General features: G+C 44.3%; 2 protein-coding genes across 2 annotated transcripts in view; one reads left to right on the top strand and one right to left on the bottom strand.

Moving 5' to 3' along the window:
- The window catches only part of RPS24 (ribosomal protein S24), a 94004-nt gene that overhangs the window by 43212 nt on the left and 37224 nt on the right, over positions 1-13568 (top strand). The window lies entirely within an intron of this gene.
- POLR3A (RNA polymerase III subunit A) overlaps positions 1-13568 on the bottom strand; it is a 57494-nt gene that overhangs the window by 18407 nt on the left and 25519 nt on the right. The window contains exons 15-21 of the mRNA XM_087701794.1: positions 10185-10349; positions 9079-9251; positions 7403-7514; positions 5342-5460; positions 4691-4828; positions 2923-3093; positions 2019-2132 (exon numbers count right to left, since the gene is read on the bottom strand). Coding sequence (XP_087557920.1) covers positions 2019-2132; positions 2923-3093; positions 4691-4828; positions 5342-5460; positions 7403-7514; positions 9079-9251; positions 10185-10349 — 992 coding nt within the window. The remainder of the gene's footprint in view (positions 1-2018; positions 2133-2922; positions 3094-4690; positions 4829-5341; positions 5461-7402; positions 7515-9078; positions 9252-10184; positions 10350-13568) is intronic.

Here is a 13568-nt window from a genome sequence, read left to right as displayed (position 1 = left end):
AGGGAAGGAAGAAAAAAAGTAGAGCGAGAGAGGGAAGGAAGAAGAGAGGGAAGGAAGGAAGAGCAGGGTGAGGGAGGGAAGAGCGGAGGAATGGAGGGAAGGAAGGAAGAACAGAGGGAGGGAGAGAGGAAATGAAGGGAGACGGAGGGAGGGAGGGAAGGATGGAAGGAAGGAAGGATGGCAGGATGGATGGATGGATGGAAGGAAGGAAGGAAGGAAGGAAGGAAGGAAGGAAGGAAGGAAGGAAGGAAGGAAGACACCCAGAGTAGAAATTGCCAATGAAGAATCTGGTCTTGGTTTTCCTTCTAACGAAGTCTGAAGTGAAGAAAAGGCGATACCAAAGATTTTGCGACCATGTCATGCTGAGAAAGACAAGCATATTGTTGTGAGTCTTCAGCTTTTGCAAAAGATTACATGTGCCTAACGTGAGAGGCTGCATTTCAAACTCCACTAACAAAATAAGCTCCGGCACTAATAAACTGGGTAGGTTCCAGAATGACATTGATTGATTTGACTATGTTTCTACCCCGCCCCAATAGTCAACTGACTTTAACGCATTATGAGCCTCGTCATAATGTGTGCAGACAAACCCCCGAGACACACACACGCATGCACACACATGCGTCAATTACCTTATTATAGGCCACATAGTCACTTTCAGTTAACGCCTTCAAGAATGAATAGGAAAAACAAAACGGTGTTTTGCTGTTGTTGGAGTAACACTTCTCTGCTTTTACAACAAACATGTTTTTGCTACTTAGTTTAGCTTTCTTTCCTTCTTTCTTTCCCTCTCTCTCCTTCCTTCCTTCCTTTTTTTTTGAAACAAATCTCTGGTTTTGGATATCAAGACCGCTTCCAGGTGAACAGCTCTAAAATAATAAAGCCCCTCCCCCCTGTCTTAAAATAACATGCAGTCTTAAAAATGAAGATTTAGGAATCTTATCCATTCCGGGGTTGACGAAACCTGCCTCCAGAAGTTGTGAATTCTCCAACCCTTAAGTTTTAAAGAAGATGTTGGATAGCCATTTGTCTGAAGTGGTGTAGGGTTTCCTGCCTAAGCAGGGGATTGGACTAGAGGACTTCCAAGGTCCCTTCCAACTCCGTTATTCTATATTCTAATTATGCCATTTTCGAGAAGTTAGGGGAAAGACAGGGACAAGGGAAATGCTAACATACATTAAACTCAAGTCAGAAGTGGGTTCCCACTGGTTTGGGCACTGCAGGCTACTGCTAGATCAGCAGGTCAGCGGTTCAAATCTCACCGGCTCAGGGTTGACTCAGCCTTCCATCCTTCCGAGGTGGGTAAAATGAGGACCCAGATTGTTGGGGGCAATATGCTGACTCTCTGTAAACCGCTTAGAGAGGCCTGAAAGGCCTATGAAGCGGTATATAAGTCTACTGCTATTGCTATTGCTATTGGAGCGGTTCAGCCAAACCGGTAGTAACTTGGTGGCCTGGGTTGCTGGAACTAGTAGCGACCCAGGCCTGCCACGCCCTTGAACTGGTTCTCTCGGTGGCGCCGTAGGCAGCGCCAACTTGTTTTTGCCTTCTGCGCATATACAGAGCAATTTCTGGTGGCGCAGTGGTTAAATGCAGCACTGCAGGCTACTGCTAGATCAGCAGGTCAGCGGTTCAAATCTCACCGGCTCAGGGTTGACTCAGCCTTCCATCCTTCGGAGGTGGGTAAAATGAGGACCCAGATTGTTGGGGGCAATATGCTGACTCTCTGTAAACCGCTTAGAGAGGCCTGAAAGGCCTATGAAGCGGTATATAAGTCTACTGCTATTGCTATAAAATTTTTGTTGCACTGCGCATGCATGCACGCATCAAGCGTAGGCAGGGCGCATCCCTGAGCAAACTGGCAGTAGCAGCAGCTGGAATCCACCCCTGTCTCAAGTCCATGTATTGAACGATCAAGATAGGAATACAAGGACATTCGTTCTGAGTTCAAAACAAGGTGGCGCCTTTTATGAAAAAAAAAATCTTTGTAATAAAAGGAGACTGAAACAAAACAATACCTGCAGGAAGCTGTCCTGGCAACAAAGGAATTCATTTTTCTTCATGATGGATTCGGCGGTTAGCACCAGTTCATTTTTACTAAGCGCAGGCTCGCTTCGGCTGGGATAGACGGCCTAAGGGCACAAAACAGCATGCAGATCCAATTACAGGGCTGTTTTATGCTTGGGGTTCCCGAGACAATTCAATAGGCATTCGGAAAGGGATGCCACTCGGCGCTCATGTTAGAAATATAACCCTCCGACGCAAAAAATTCTGACCCAGATCCTTCAAAGGCTTTTCGTTTTAATTTAATTTCGTTGTACAAGGTGCAATGACAATAAATTAAATTAAAGTAGTGTTGTAGTAGTTTCCCCAAAACAATGTGGGATAAAACCTTGCAAGATGAAGAAATCTTGCCAAGGGCATTTCAGCAGCAGAAACTGAAATTATGACGGGACCAAGCGGGATTTTAAGTTCAAAGCCTTCATGGTTTGGTGGACAGAGCCGTGGCGGCGCAGTGGCTAGAATGCAGTACTGCAGGCTACTTCTGCTGACTGCCGGCTGCCAGCAGCTCAAACCCCACCAGGCTCAAAGTTGACTCAACTTTCTGTTCTTCTGAGGTGGATAAAATGAGCACCTAGATTGTTAGGGGCAATATGTTGACTCTGTAAACCACTTAGAGAGGGCTGTAAAAGCACTATGAAGCGGTATATAAGTCTAAGTGCTATTGCTATTGATTCAGCCTTCTGTCCTTCTGAAGTCAGTAAAACGAGGACCCAGATTATTGGGGGCAAGAAGCTGACTCTGTAAACCGCTTAGGGAGGCTGTGAAGCGGTATATAAGTCTAAATGTCCTTGCTATTGCTATCCAGAAGATTCTTCTTCCTCTTCTTCTTTAAAAAGAATACCCAGTGCTAATACTTACTCTGACGTTGTCCAGAACGCGCTTGAATTCCAAAGGTTCATCTTTTCCTTCCATGGCAGCTGGATCTAAACCATCCCCACCATAAATGAACTGTATAATGTCTCCCGTAGAACTCCTGACGGTCAAGTCATACTGAGAACAAAGATCTTCAAGGGATTTCACCAATCGTCTCTGGGAGGATAAATATCTTCTTCAGTACACAACCACAGGCACGAAATATTATTCAAGATGGGAGTACTAACCAGTTCCTACTAAATACCACAAAAAAGAGTTGAGGTCTACTTCCTATTTTTGAATATCCAGAAGAATGTTTATTCACTTATACAGCTGAATAGCAAATGTAAATTATCTATCTATCTGTCTGTCTGTCATCTATCTCTCCACATCTATCTATCCCTCCATATCTCTCTGTCATCCACCCATCCATCCACCTATCACCTATCATATCATATATCTATCTTCTCTATCCTATCTATCTATCTATCTATCTATCTATCTATCTATCTATCTATCTATCTATCTATCTATCTATCTATCTATCTATCTATCTATCTATCTATATCATTAGCTATCAGTCTGTCTGGCTATCCATATCTATCTATCTATCTATCTATCTATCTATCTATCTATCTATCTATCTATCTATCTATCTATCTATCCCTCTCTCTCTACATCCATCCATCCATCCATCCATCCATCCATCCATCATCTATCTATCTATCTATCTATCTATCTATCTATCTATCTATCTATCTATCTATCTATCTATCTATCTATCTATCTTATCTATCTACCTACAGTGGGGCAAAAAAGTATTTAGTCAGCCACCAATTGTGCAAGTTCTCCCTCTTAAAAAAATGAGAGAGGCCTATAATTGACATCATAGATAGAACTCAAGTATGAGAGACAAAATGAGAAAACAAATCCAGACAATCACATTGTCTGGTTTGGAAATACTTTTTTTTTGCAAATTATGGTGGAAAATAAGTGAAAGCACTATGAAACGGTATATAAGTCAAAGTGCTATTGCTATCTATCATGTATCTATCATGTATCAATGATCAATCATCCATTATCCATGCCTCCATGTATCTATGCATCCACATCTGTGTCCATCCATCCATCCATCCATGGTGGCGTAGTGCTTAGAATGCAGAATTGCAGGCTAATTCTGTCAACTGCCAGCAGTTCGATCCTGACCAGCTGAAGCTTGACTTCATCCTTCTGACGTCGCTAAAATGAGGACCCAGATTGTTGGAGGCAATATGCTGACTGTGTAAACCATTTAGGGCTGTAAAGTCATGTGAAGTGGTATATAAGTCTAAGGGCTATGGCTATTGCTAATTAGTGTATTGGATTTTTTTCCCTCAGGTGGGATTCTTTCCATACGAAACCAAGATCAATGCCTACACTTGCTACTTAAAACAATCAACTTGATGCAAATAACTAGACAAGGTGTTGTTGTTTTAAACTTTAAAACAGAGTTTATTCTCTTCCTGGCTGTCTCCCTATTCATACAAACGTGTGTTTGTGCGTGAGTGTGCGCGCGTGCACACACCCTTCTACCTGTCTATTTATCCTGCCAGAAAGCTGTGGATAGAACAGTTGGTTTTTTGGTATTTCTTTTCTTTCTTTATTCTCAGAACTGAAACCAGACAGGAGAACAAGACACTGGTCAGCAGGGAAATAATCCTTGACCCTAAAGGAGCATAAATGCTTATAGTTGGCTACACAGATGGTCCCCCTATAGAAAAGTGCCTCCAATTACCTGCATGTATCCTGTTTCAGCTGTTTTTACAGCTGTATCAACAAGACCTTCCCGACCAGCCATGGTGTGGAAGAAAAATTCAGTGGGCGTCAACCCAGAATAGAAGCTGTTGGCTACAAAACCTTTAGCAGCTGGGAGCTGAAAGAGAATTAAAAAAAAAACACATTTGAAATATATTGCTGTAGAATTTACTTCCACGGTCGGCACAGTTAACATGTTAGGATAGTACTGGTGGGCACAGATTGTTGTGGACTGCCATCGGAGCTGGCAGCAGATTCAGACAGGCAGGATGTTGGGGAGGAACATGGGCCAGTCTTGGAGTCTGGGGAAGGCTCTGATGAGGGCTCTGTGTTGGATGTAGAGAGGGGGCCAGAACCATATTCCAGTTATCAGCTGCCTTCAGAGTCAGAGATCAGTGGGGCAGAAGAACAGCGGGAGCCTGTTCCCAGTGTGGGCATGCGCAGAGTTGCCAGACCAAGGGAACGACTAAAGAAAAGAGGTTGACTTGGGAGTAAGGCCACAGGTGGACGATGAATCCCCCCCCCCCCCCAGGAAATAAAAGAGGAGCAAAAGATGAGTGGAGTTTGCAGGAGACAATTAGTCGCCAGACGAAGGGAACAGCTAAAGAACTCTAACTCACAGGCTCCTTACCTTGGAATGCTTCTCAAAATGAGGCAAGGATCGATTTTCAAAGCCATCAGGTACGCGGGACCCACTGATGGCTTGTTGACCTACACAAGCAATCATCTGGGATATATTAATAAAGGATCCTATTGGGGGGAAAAATGACAGCAACAAAGGTCAGCAGCACCCTGACTGAAAACAAACGTATTACCACACTGTCCCCACCCCCACCCCAATTCTATTACTATAAGTAAAATATCAAAAGTCAATGTAGATAATTTTTTCTGCTTCTCCGGTAATGTTGCATTCACTGTGAATAAATTCTTCTTGAGATGATTTTACTCTCTGACTGATGGTGAAGGAATCCCAAGGTGGCGCAGTGGTTAAATGCAGCACTGCAGGCTACTGCTAGATCAGCAGGTCAGCGGTTCAAATCTCACCGGCTCAGGGTTGACTCAGCCTTCCATCCTTCCGAGGTGGGTAAAATGAGGACCCAGATTGTTGGGGGCAATATGCTGACTCTCTGTAAACCGCTTAGAGAGGCCTGAAAGGCCTATGAAGCGGTATATAAGTCTACTGCTATTGCTATTGCCTACCCCCTCAGCTGAGCTTAAACGAAACAAAACGAAGTATGGCCAGGTCTGAATAATGGTTAGAGAAGAGCCTACCAGGAAATCTCAGCACTTTAACTGTGTAAGTCGAGAAGAGCAGGCAGAGCTGGGGGAGGAGGCAGAGTTAAACAGATCATCAGCTTAGAGTCCTTACGTTGCCACAAACAATCCAAGTCCAATCCCCATTTGAATTCCGTTGACCCTTACCTGGCGCCAATTTAATGTTTAACTTTAGTTGACTAGATTGTTGTGAATAGGCTTAATAAATCTTCTGTGCTCCAAATTAACTTAGGAGGCACAGTGACTGGAATGCAGCCCCTGCATTTTAACCACTAGAATGCAGATAGATAGATAGATAGATAGATAGATAGATAGATAGATAGATAGATAGATAGATAGATAGATAGATAGATAGATAGATATAGATGCCTCCAGCCCCTCCAGCAGCCGAATCAGATGAGGAGGAGGTGTGGGAGTCAGGGTCAGCATCAAGGCAACATGAGAACTCTGAGGGGGAAGATGGAATGGAGCTGTCAGAGAGAGAGACTGAGGCAGAGACTGAGCCATCCATCAGCCCTCAGACGGAGAGTCAACAGCCCCCAGGTCTGGAGGTGGCTGATGAGGAAGAAGAGGAACAGCTGGGTCCAGTGCCTGATGCACGGATGCACAGAAGGCAGAGGAGAGAAGAGCAGTGGAAATCTATGGGCCGGTCCTTGAGATTGAAGAGCCAACCCTGCTAGCGAAGCCCCACTCTAGCTCTGGGGATAAAAGGCAGGGGGTGGAGATGAATAGATGTGGCAGGCGATTATTCATCTCCCTGCCGGATAGACCTGTTAGCCTCCATTGGGAGAGAAGCTTTTTGCTGGGGCTGCTGGCATCGTTGAGAATCGTTGATTAATTACAGAAGGTTTGTTGTGTTTGGGAAGCTGGGTCAGAATACTCTCTTAGCTAGAAGGTTGCCTCTACACTGCTCCCACTGACTTTTATTGCTGGGAATAGACCGTAATTACCATATTTTTCAGACTATAAGATGCTCCAGACTGTATGACACATATTAGCTTTAGAGGAGGAAAACAAGAAAAAAAAATTCTGCCTCTGCCTCCATCGCCTGTTTGCCGCGGCTCATTCACTGCAGCCTATTCGCCACTGCTACGGCCCATTCACCGCAGCCCATTCGCGGTGGGCTATTCGCTGCCACCAGGGCCCATTCACCGCCGCCGTTCGCTGCCAATTGCCATGAACAGATGGTGGCGGTGGTGGCGATAGGTGGCATCAATCCCTGCTGCTGATTGGTGCCACACCAACCTGTCCCCCCCACATCCACTGCAATATTCACTCTATAAGACAGCCAGACATTTCTACCCACTTTTTTTGGGGGGGGGGGAGTGAGTCTTATAGTACAAAAAATACGGTATATCTAAGCAAAATCTACCTATCGATCCCAGAGATAGGTGCTAATTTGGATGGACAGTCCTACCTTTTGAACCACAAACGGCCATGGTGAGGGGGCTGTTACTTTTGTCTAGTTCTCTAAGGCAGGCACTGCCAGCGTGGTCTCGGATAACAGACAGCTCCTTCAGAATCAGGGCCTAAGAATAAGACTCGATTAACAAACAATGCTTGCAAGAATTTGTCTATTTTCATTTCATTGTAACCAGGTCTAAACACAATTGACATTATCCTTAAGGTAGCAATCCAACACATATTTTTTGGAATAGAACAAAGTACCCCAAAATAATAGACAAGAGATTAATCACTCTGAATTTTCCCAGGGGATAAAACTATCATTAGGAAAAGGTAAAGGTTTCTCTTGCACGTGCTAGTCGTTCCTGACTCTAGGGGTGGTGCTCATCTCTGTTTCAAAGCTGAAGATCCAGTGCTGTCCCAAAAAGTCTCTGTGGTCATGTGGCCGGCACGACTAAATGCCAAAGGTGCATGGAACGCTGTTACCTTCCCATCAAAGATGGTTTCTATTTTTCTATTTGCATTTTTTACATGCTTTTGAACTGCTAGATTGGCAGAAGCTGGGACAAGTAACGGGAGCTCACTCCGTTACATGGCACTAGGGATTTGAACCGCCAAACTGCCGACCTTTCTGATTGACAAGCTCAGTGTCTTAACCACTCAGCCACTGCGTCCCTAAGACTACCATTAGTGATTACTAATTGTAAGAATTTGCCCTGCAGTGTTCCTTTCAGAACTAAAGAGGACGTAGCTTCTGTGGCAACAGAAATTAAGAGGAGCTGCCTCGTTCTTTAATTTCAAATCATAAATAAACCAGGAGTTTGAATTTTAATGGCTACGTCACATGCACTGCAGGCTTTACAATATTGTCAAAGATAAAACAATCCTATGCTGGATCCAATTTCTGAACTTGACATGCATATAGAATAGAATAACAGAGTTGGAAGGGGACCTTGGAGGTCTTCTAGTCCAACCCCCTGCTTAAGCAGGAAAACCTACACCACTTCAGATAAATGGCTATCCAACATCTTCTTAAAAACTTTCGTCGTTAGAGCCTTCACAATTTCTGGAGGCAAATTGTTCTACTGATTAATTGTTTTCTCAGGAAAACTGACATATTACTCATTAATTTATACATTGCTTCCTTCCTCGGCTATTTTTGTTAATTTTAATGTTAACATTGATGGTTTTAATATTTTAATGTTTTGTACTGTTGGTTTTATCTTTGCTGGAAGCCACTTAGGAGTCGCTGTTAAAACTGACTCGCATTTTCACCTACATTCTGCTTCGCTCGCAGCTTGACAATAAAAGGGCGGGGGTGTGTGGAATGAAATGTGGGGGGAAATAGCATCCAAGCATCCGTTGGTTCCCATGAGACATTGCTTCCACCTCAAGGACACACCGAGCAGGTATCCCAGGATGGCCAGCAGGTTCCCATAGCAAAATCAGCAGAAGGGGTTGGTGGATGTAATGGACTGTGGGTGGGCCGTAGGGAAAGGGGAGAACTAATTATGCTTGCTTTTGTGTGGGAAACGCAGAACTAGTTTTGCTTCTTCTGTGCAATATTTTTTTTTAAACTCTTGGTAAAATAATGTCTTTTTCTGGATTTGTCAACTGGACAGATGACGTCGCTTGGGTGCAAATAAACTTAGTAAATAAATTAAAATTCAAAAATGGGACATAACTAACCTCTAGTGTCTCCTCCGCTGTGCAGCCGGGCTGCTGCTGCAGCTTTCCAGTCTTCAAGGCTTCAATATATTCATCGCATTTTTTGTAGCCGGCATTCAAGAGTTCGTATTTTGCCTTCAGCAAGCCTTGACCGGGGGTGACATCGCCAATTCCAATGGAAAACCCACGATTAGCTATGCAGTGGCAAAGAAAGAACAAACATCTACATCAGCACTCTTGCAGTAAAGGAGAACATTTTACACGAGATAATCGTGAGGTGATCTTTTTGTGAGGTGAAGCTTCTTGGATGAGAAGTGAAACGTCTTCAAAGTAAAACCAGAAAGTCCAGTTGCCTCTTGAAAAAGCACCTTTGGGACAACCATGACTTGGATAGCTGAGAATCTCCATAGAAACTCAGTGGAGGATATTTTGGGGTGACCCATTGTTCTCAAACTGTTCTGACCCCCCTCTGTACGGTGAGGCACGCCGACACAAGATTACTGCTAGACAATTTATTCACAGTAAATTAACACACCAACAAGACTTTGGCAGCAACCCAGACTTCCAAGATAAGAAATACACATGAGAGCTTCTCCAGCGTTAGTATATTAGTTGACTCCTACAAACAGCCTCCTCCCAAAGTCTCTTCTTATATACTCTCTTGGGACGGGTCTAATCACAACCATTTGGGTCCAATTAACTCCTTTGCCTCCTTAATTGCTGCCGGCGCTTATCTGCCCATCTCTGCTGGGCATCCGGGACCAATTCCCTCTGAACCTCATCACTGCTCAAAGGCCTGATGTCTTCACCACTGCTCCAGGGCCTGACGTCATGGACATACTCCCTTTGGCTTTCACCGCTGCTCCATGCCTCAGGCGCCTCCTGGTGGCCAACCAGCCTCTCTGGTCCCTGCTCGGAGTCTGAACCCTGTCCAGAGCCTGTCTTCCAGAGCCGACTCATAGGGTCCCTCGCTATTGGAGTCTGTTTGCAGCTCCAACGGCTTCTGCTGGGCCACAACACCAAACTAATCTCTTTTACTGCATCATTGTGAAGGTAAAAATCAACAGTGGGAAAAGAACAAAGGGAAATTCAAAGTTAAAGAGGAAAGCACAGTTCAAGGTACTCACAGAGGTAGACAGGAGCCAGTCGGGCCAACCTTGACATAGCATCAGCTGCCTCAACTTGGCCCCAATCTCTCAGTAAAATGTAGAATATATTATTCTTCGATCCGGATCCCAACGTTCCCTTGTCCATGCTACCAGACATCAACTCGCTGTTGTGGATTGCAACATCTGAAACACAAATGCAATTGAGTTGGCTAACGGAACATTTTGGAGTAGTTAGCTTTGATCCTTCCTTGCTCGGCTGTGCAAAGTTCTTGATTTAATTCCAAAAAGGGGATTTGGAGCACACAAGGCAGAGGTGGGTTGCTCCCAGCTCGGCCTGGATCGAGTGAACCGGTAGTGGCGGCGGTGGGAGGCTCCACCTACCCGCTCGCTTCTGCGCATGCACGAGCGAACCGATAGCGCCAGGATTTGCAACCCACCTCTGGCACAAAGGCACAAACTGGGAACTCGTCTGCAACTGTTACCGTGTTTCTCCGAAAACACGAACCACCCCAATAATAAGCCCAACTGTAATTTTTTTGGGGTGGGCCTAATATTATCCCTACCCTGAAAATAACTGCAGGGGATGGGTGTGGCCAGCACGAGTGGTGGTGTGGGGGATTGGCAACTGTCCAGCTGCAGCCCGTTGGCCCCTTGGGGCAGTGCAAATATTGCTTTTGACCTTCTCTTCCTGAGAGAAGCGCTTCTGCTGGTTGGGCTGCTTCCCTGAAGCTGGTAGCTCTGCAGTCAGCTGCTTTGCTTTTTCCCTCTTTTTGGGAGGCTTGCAGGAGGCTTTTTGGCGAACGGGAGGAAAATGAGGAGGGGGATTTTCCTGCCTGTCATCCATTCCTCAGGCTGAGCACAGACTGAGGGAAGGATGACTGCCTCAAAAATAAGCCCCAAGTACTTATTTTCAAGTCTAAAAGAAAATAAGACTTGGTTTTATTTTCTGAGAAACACGGGAAATACAGCTGCATTTTTATGGTATTCTGCAGCCGCTGCCATGAGCCTGGGAGAAGACATGGCTATTTTAAAAGGTTCATTACATTTCGATAGCATTGTGTGCCTGAAATTTCTCACCTGATGTGCTCTTTTTGTTACAGATTCCGTAGCACACCAACTCGGAATCAAATAAAAAAGGCTATTTTTCTTTCCTGTGCTTGTTTTTTTGGAACAATTACTTAAGTGTATTAACTTACCCAGATCTCTACTTATCGTATAAGGTGTTACAAAATGAATCGTTCTCACTATAAAACCATCACTTTGGAAAATAACTCAGTTTAGAACGTGAACAGGTGAATTTTTATGCAAATTCTTTCTCAAGGAAGAAAGTTCTGAACCATCGATAGGCTGATATGACACATCATGGATATAATTCAATATTATAAACTAGATCCAAGGAACTACAAGAATCTAGTTGTAAGCATTTTGAAAATAATCTATCATCTATCTATCTATCTATCTATCTATCTATCTATCTATCTATCTATCTATCTATCTATCTATCTATCTATCTATCTATCTATCTATCTATCTATCTATCTATCTATCTATCATCTATCCATAAAAATGACTGTGTGTATGTTCCAGCATAATGCTGGAACGCCTCGAGCAATTGCAACCAAACTTGGTACACAGCTGACTTACTCTCTGGAGACAAATACTGTGGGGGTAAGACACCCCTAACACTCATTGGGGTATGTGTTCTGTTAAGATGCAGCCTGTTATTCCTTAAAATGGCTTCTACTGTACTGCCGTAAAATGACTTCTACTGCAGCGCAGTGGAGTGGCCATGGTAACAGCTTCACAGTACTCCACAAGGGGGCTCCCTCTGGTAAGGGAGAAAATCCAACATTAGAAATTATGTTTGGTCCGGACATTCCCCCCTATAAATACCTGGACAACACCGGACTATTGGCTAGTGTTAAAGAAAAGAAAAATTACTTTAACAATCCATCTTGATTGAAATGAGACGTCATCTCTGTGCCCAATTAATTGCCTTAGACATTAATTAGAAACTAATGCCTTAGATAAATCTGAACACAAACCCAAATTCTGGGGCTTAGATATGTAGATGACACTTTCGTAATATGGCCACACGGGAAAGAAAAACTGGAAAACTTCCTCACACATCTCAACACCCTACACCCCAAAATACAATTCACTATGGAAATAGAAGCAAACAACCAACTCCTCTTTCTGGATGTCCTAATCTACAAAAAACCCAATGGCTCCCTAGGACACAACATCTACTGGAAAAAACACAGACCAACCGCTACTTAAACTCACAATCCCATCACCATGGTATTGGACCGCCTGCTGCCAATCACCTCCACTAGACCGATTAGATCCCACAGATTAGGCCTCCTCCGAATTCCATCCGCCGGCCAGTGTCGACTGGCAACTACCCGGAGGAGAGCCTTCTCTGTGGCTGCTTCGACCCTCTGGAACGAACTCCCCGTGGAGATTCGAACCCTCACCACCCTCCAGGCCTTCCGCAAAGCCCTTAAAACCTGGCTGTTCCAACAGGCCTGGGGCTAAAGAGCTGTTGCCCCCGTCTCGAATGGTATGACTGTTGTATGTTTTAAATTATGCATTGTTATGTGTCGTTTTTTAATTTTTTGTCTGTATCCCCCTTCCCTGGTTTGAGTTGTGAGCCGCCCGGAGTCCCCTTCGGGGGAAAATATAAATTTTCGGTGCGGCATATAAATATAATAAACAAACAAACAAACAAACCACCCTGCACAGATCAACTCTGTAGCCAAGACCCGCATCTCCAGAACCAAATGCCTAGCCGACAAAGACCACCTGAAAACTGAATTACACACTCTCACAAACGCAATAATCTCCAACGGATTCCAAAGAAAAACAATTACCAACCTAATCCAAAAGGAGACACACCCCAAGAATTGAGACACAGAACAGACAACGGCATCGCCTTCCTCCCTTACATCAAAGGCATAAAATCAGCAAAATTCTCCATAAGCACAATATCAAGGCAGCCTTCAGCACTGACCAAAAAATAGCCAACATCTTAAGAAACCCCAAAGACAAGATCCAGCTAGAAAACCAAGGAGTTTACGAAATACCATGCAAAATCTGCCTTACCACATACATTGGACAAACTAATAGGAGAATAAATGCATGCTTTGCAGAACTCAAGAACGCAGTCAGAAAAAAAGGAAAAACTTCCTCCCTTTTCCAGCACCTCACCAACACAAAAGAACAATGGACACACAGCCAGCACCTCAGCCACACAGGATGATACGAAACAGCCGACCAATCTACAAACATCAACTCCATCTATCAATCAGGATGCAACTACATAGCCAATCAACCCACTTACAGGAACAAAGCCGGCAGCCCCCCCCCCCAAGGTTTATAGAGAAATGGCAGCTCCGACCA

Source organism: Thamnophis sirtalis, unplaced genomic scaffold (genome assembly GCF_051295495.1).
Source record: "Thamnophis sirtalis isolate CommonGarterSnake01/CBP01778 unplaced genomic scaffold, rThaSir2_p1.2 scaffold_15, whole genome shotgun sequence".
Taxonomy (NCBI): Eukaryota; Metazoa; Chordata; class Lepidosauria; order Squamata; family Natricidae; genus Thamnophis; species Thamnophis sirtalis.
This window is presented reverse-complemented; position numbering and strand designations above follow the sequence as displayed.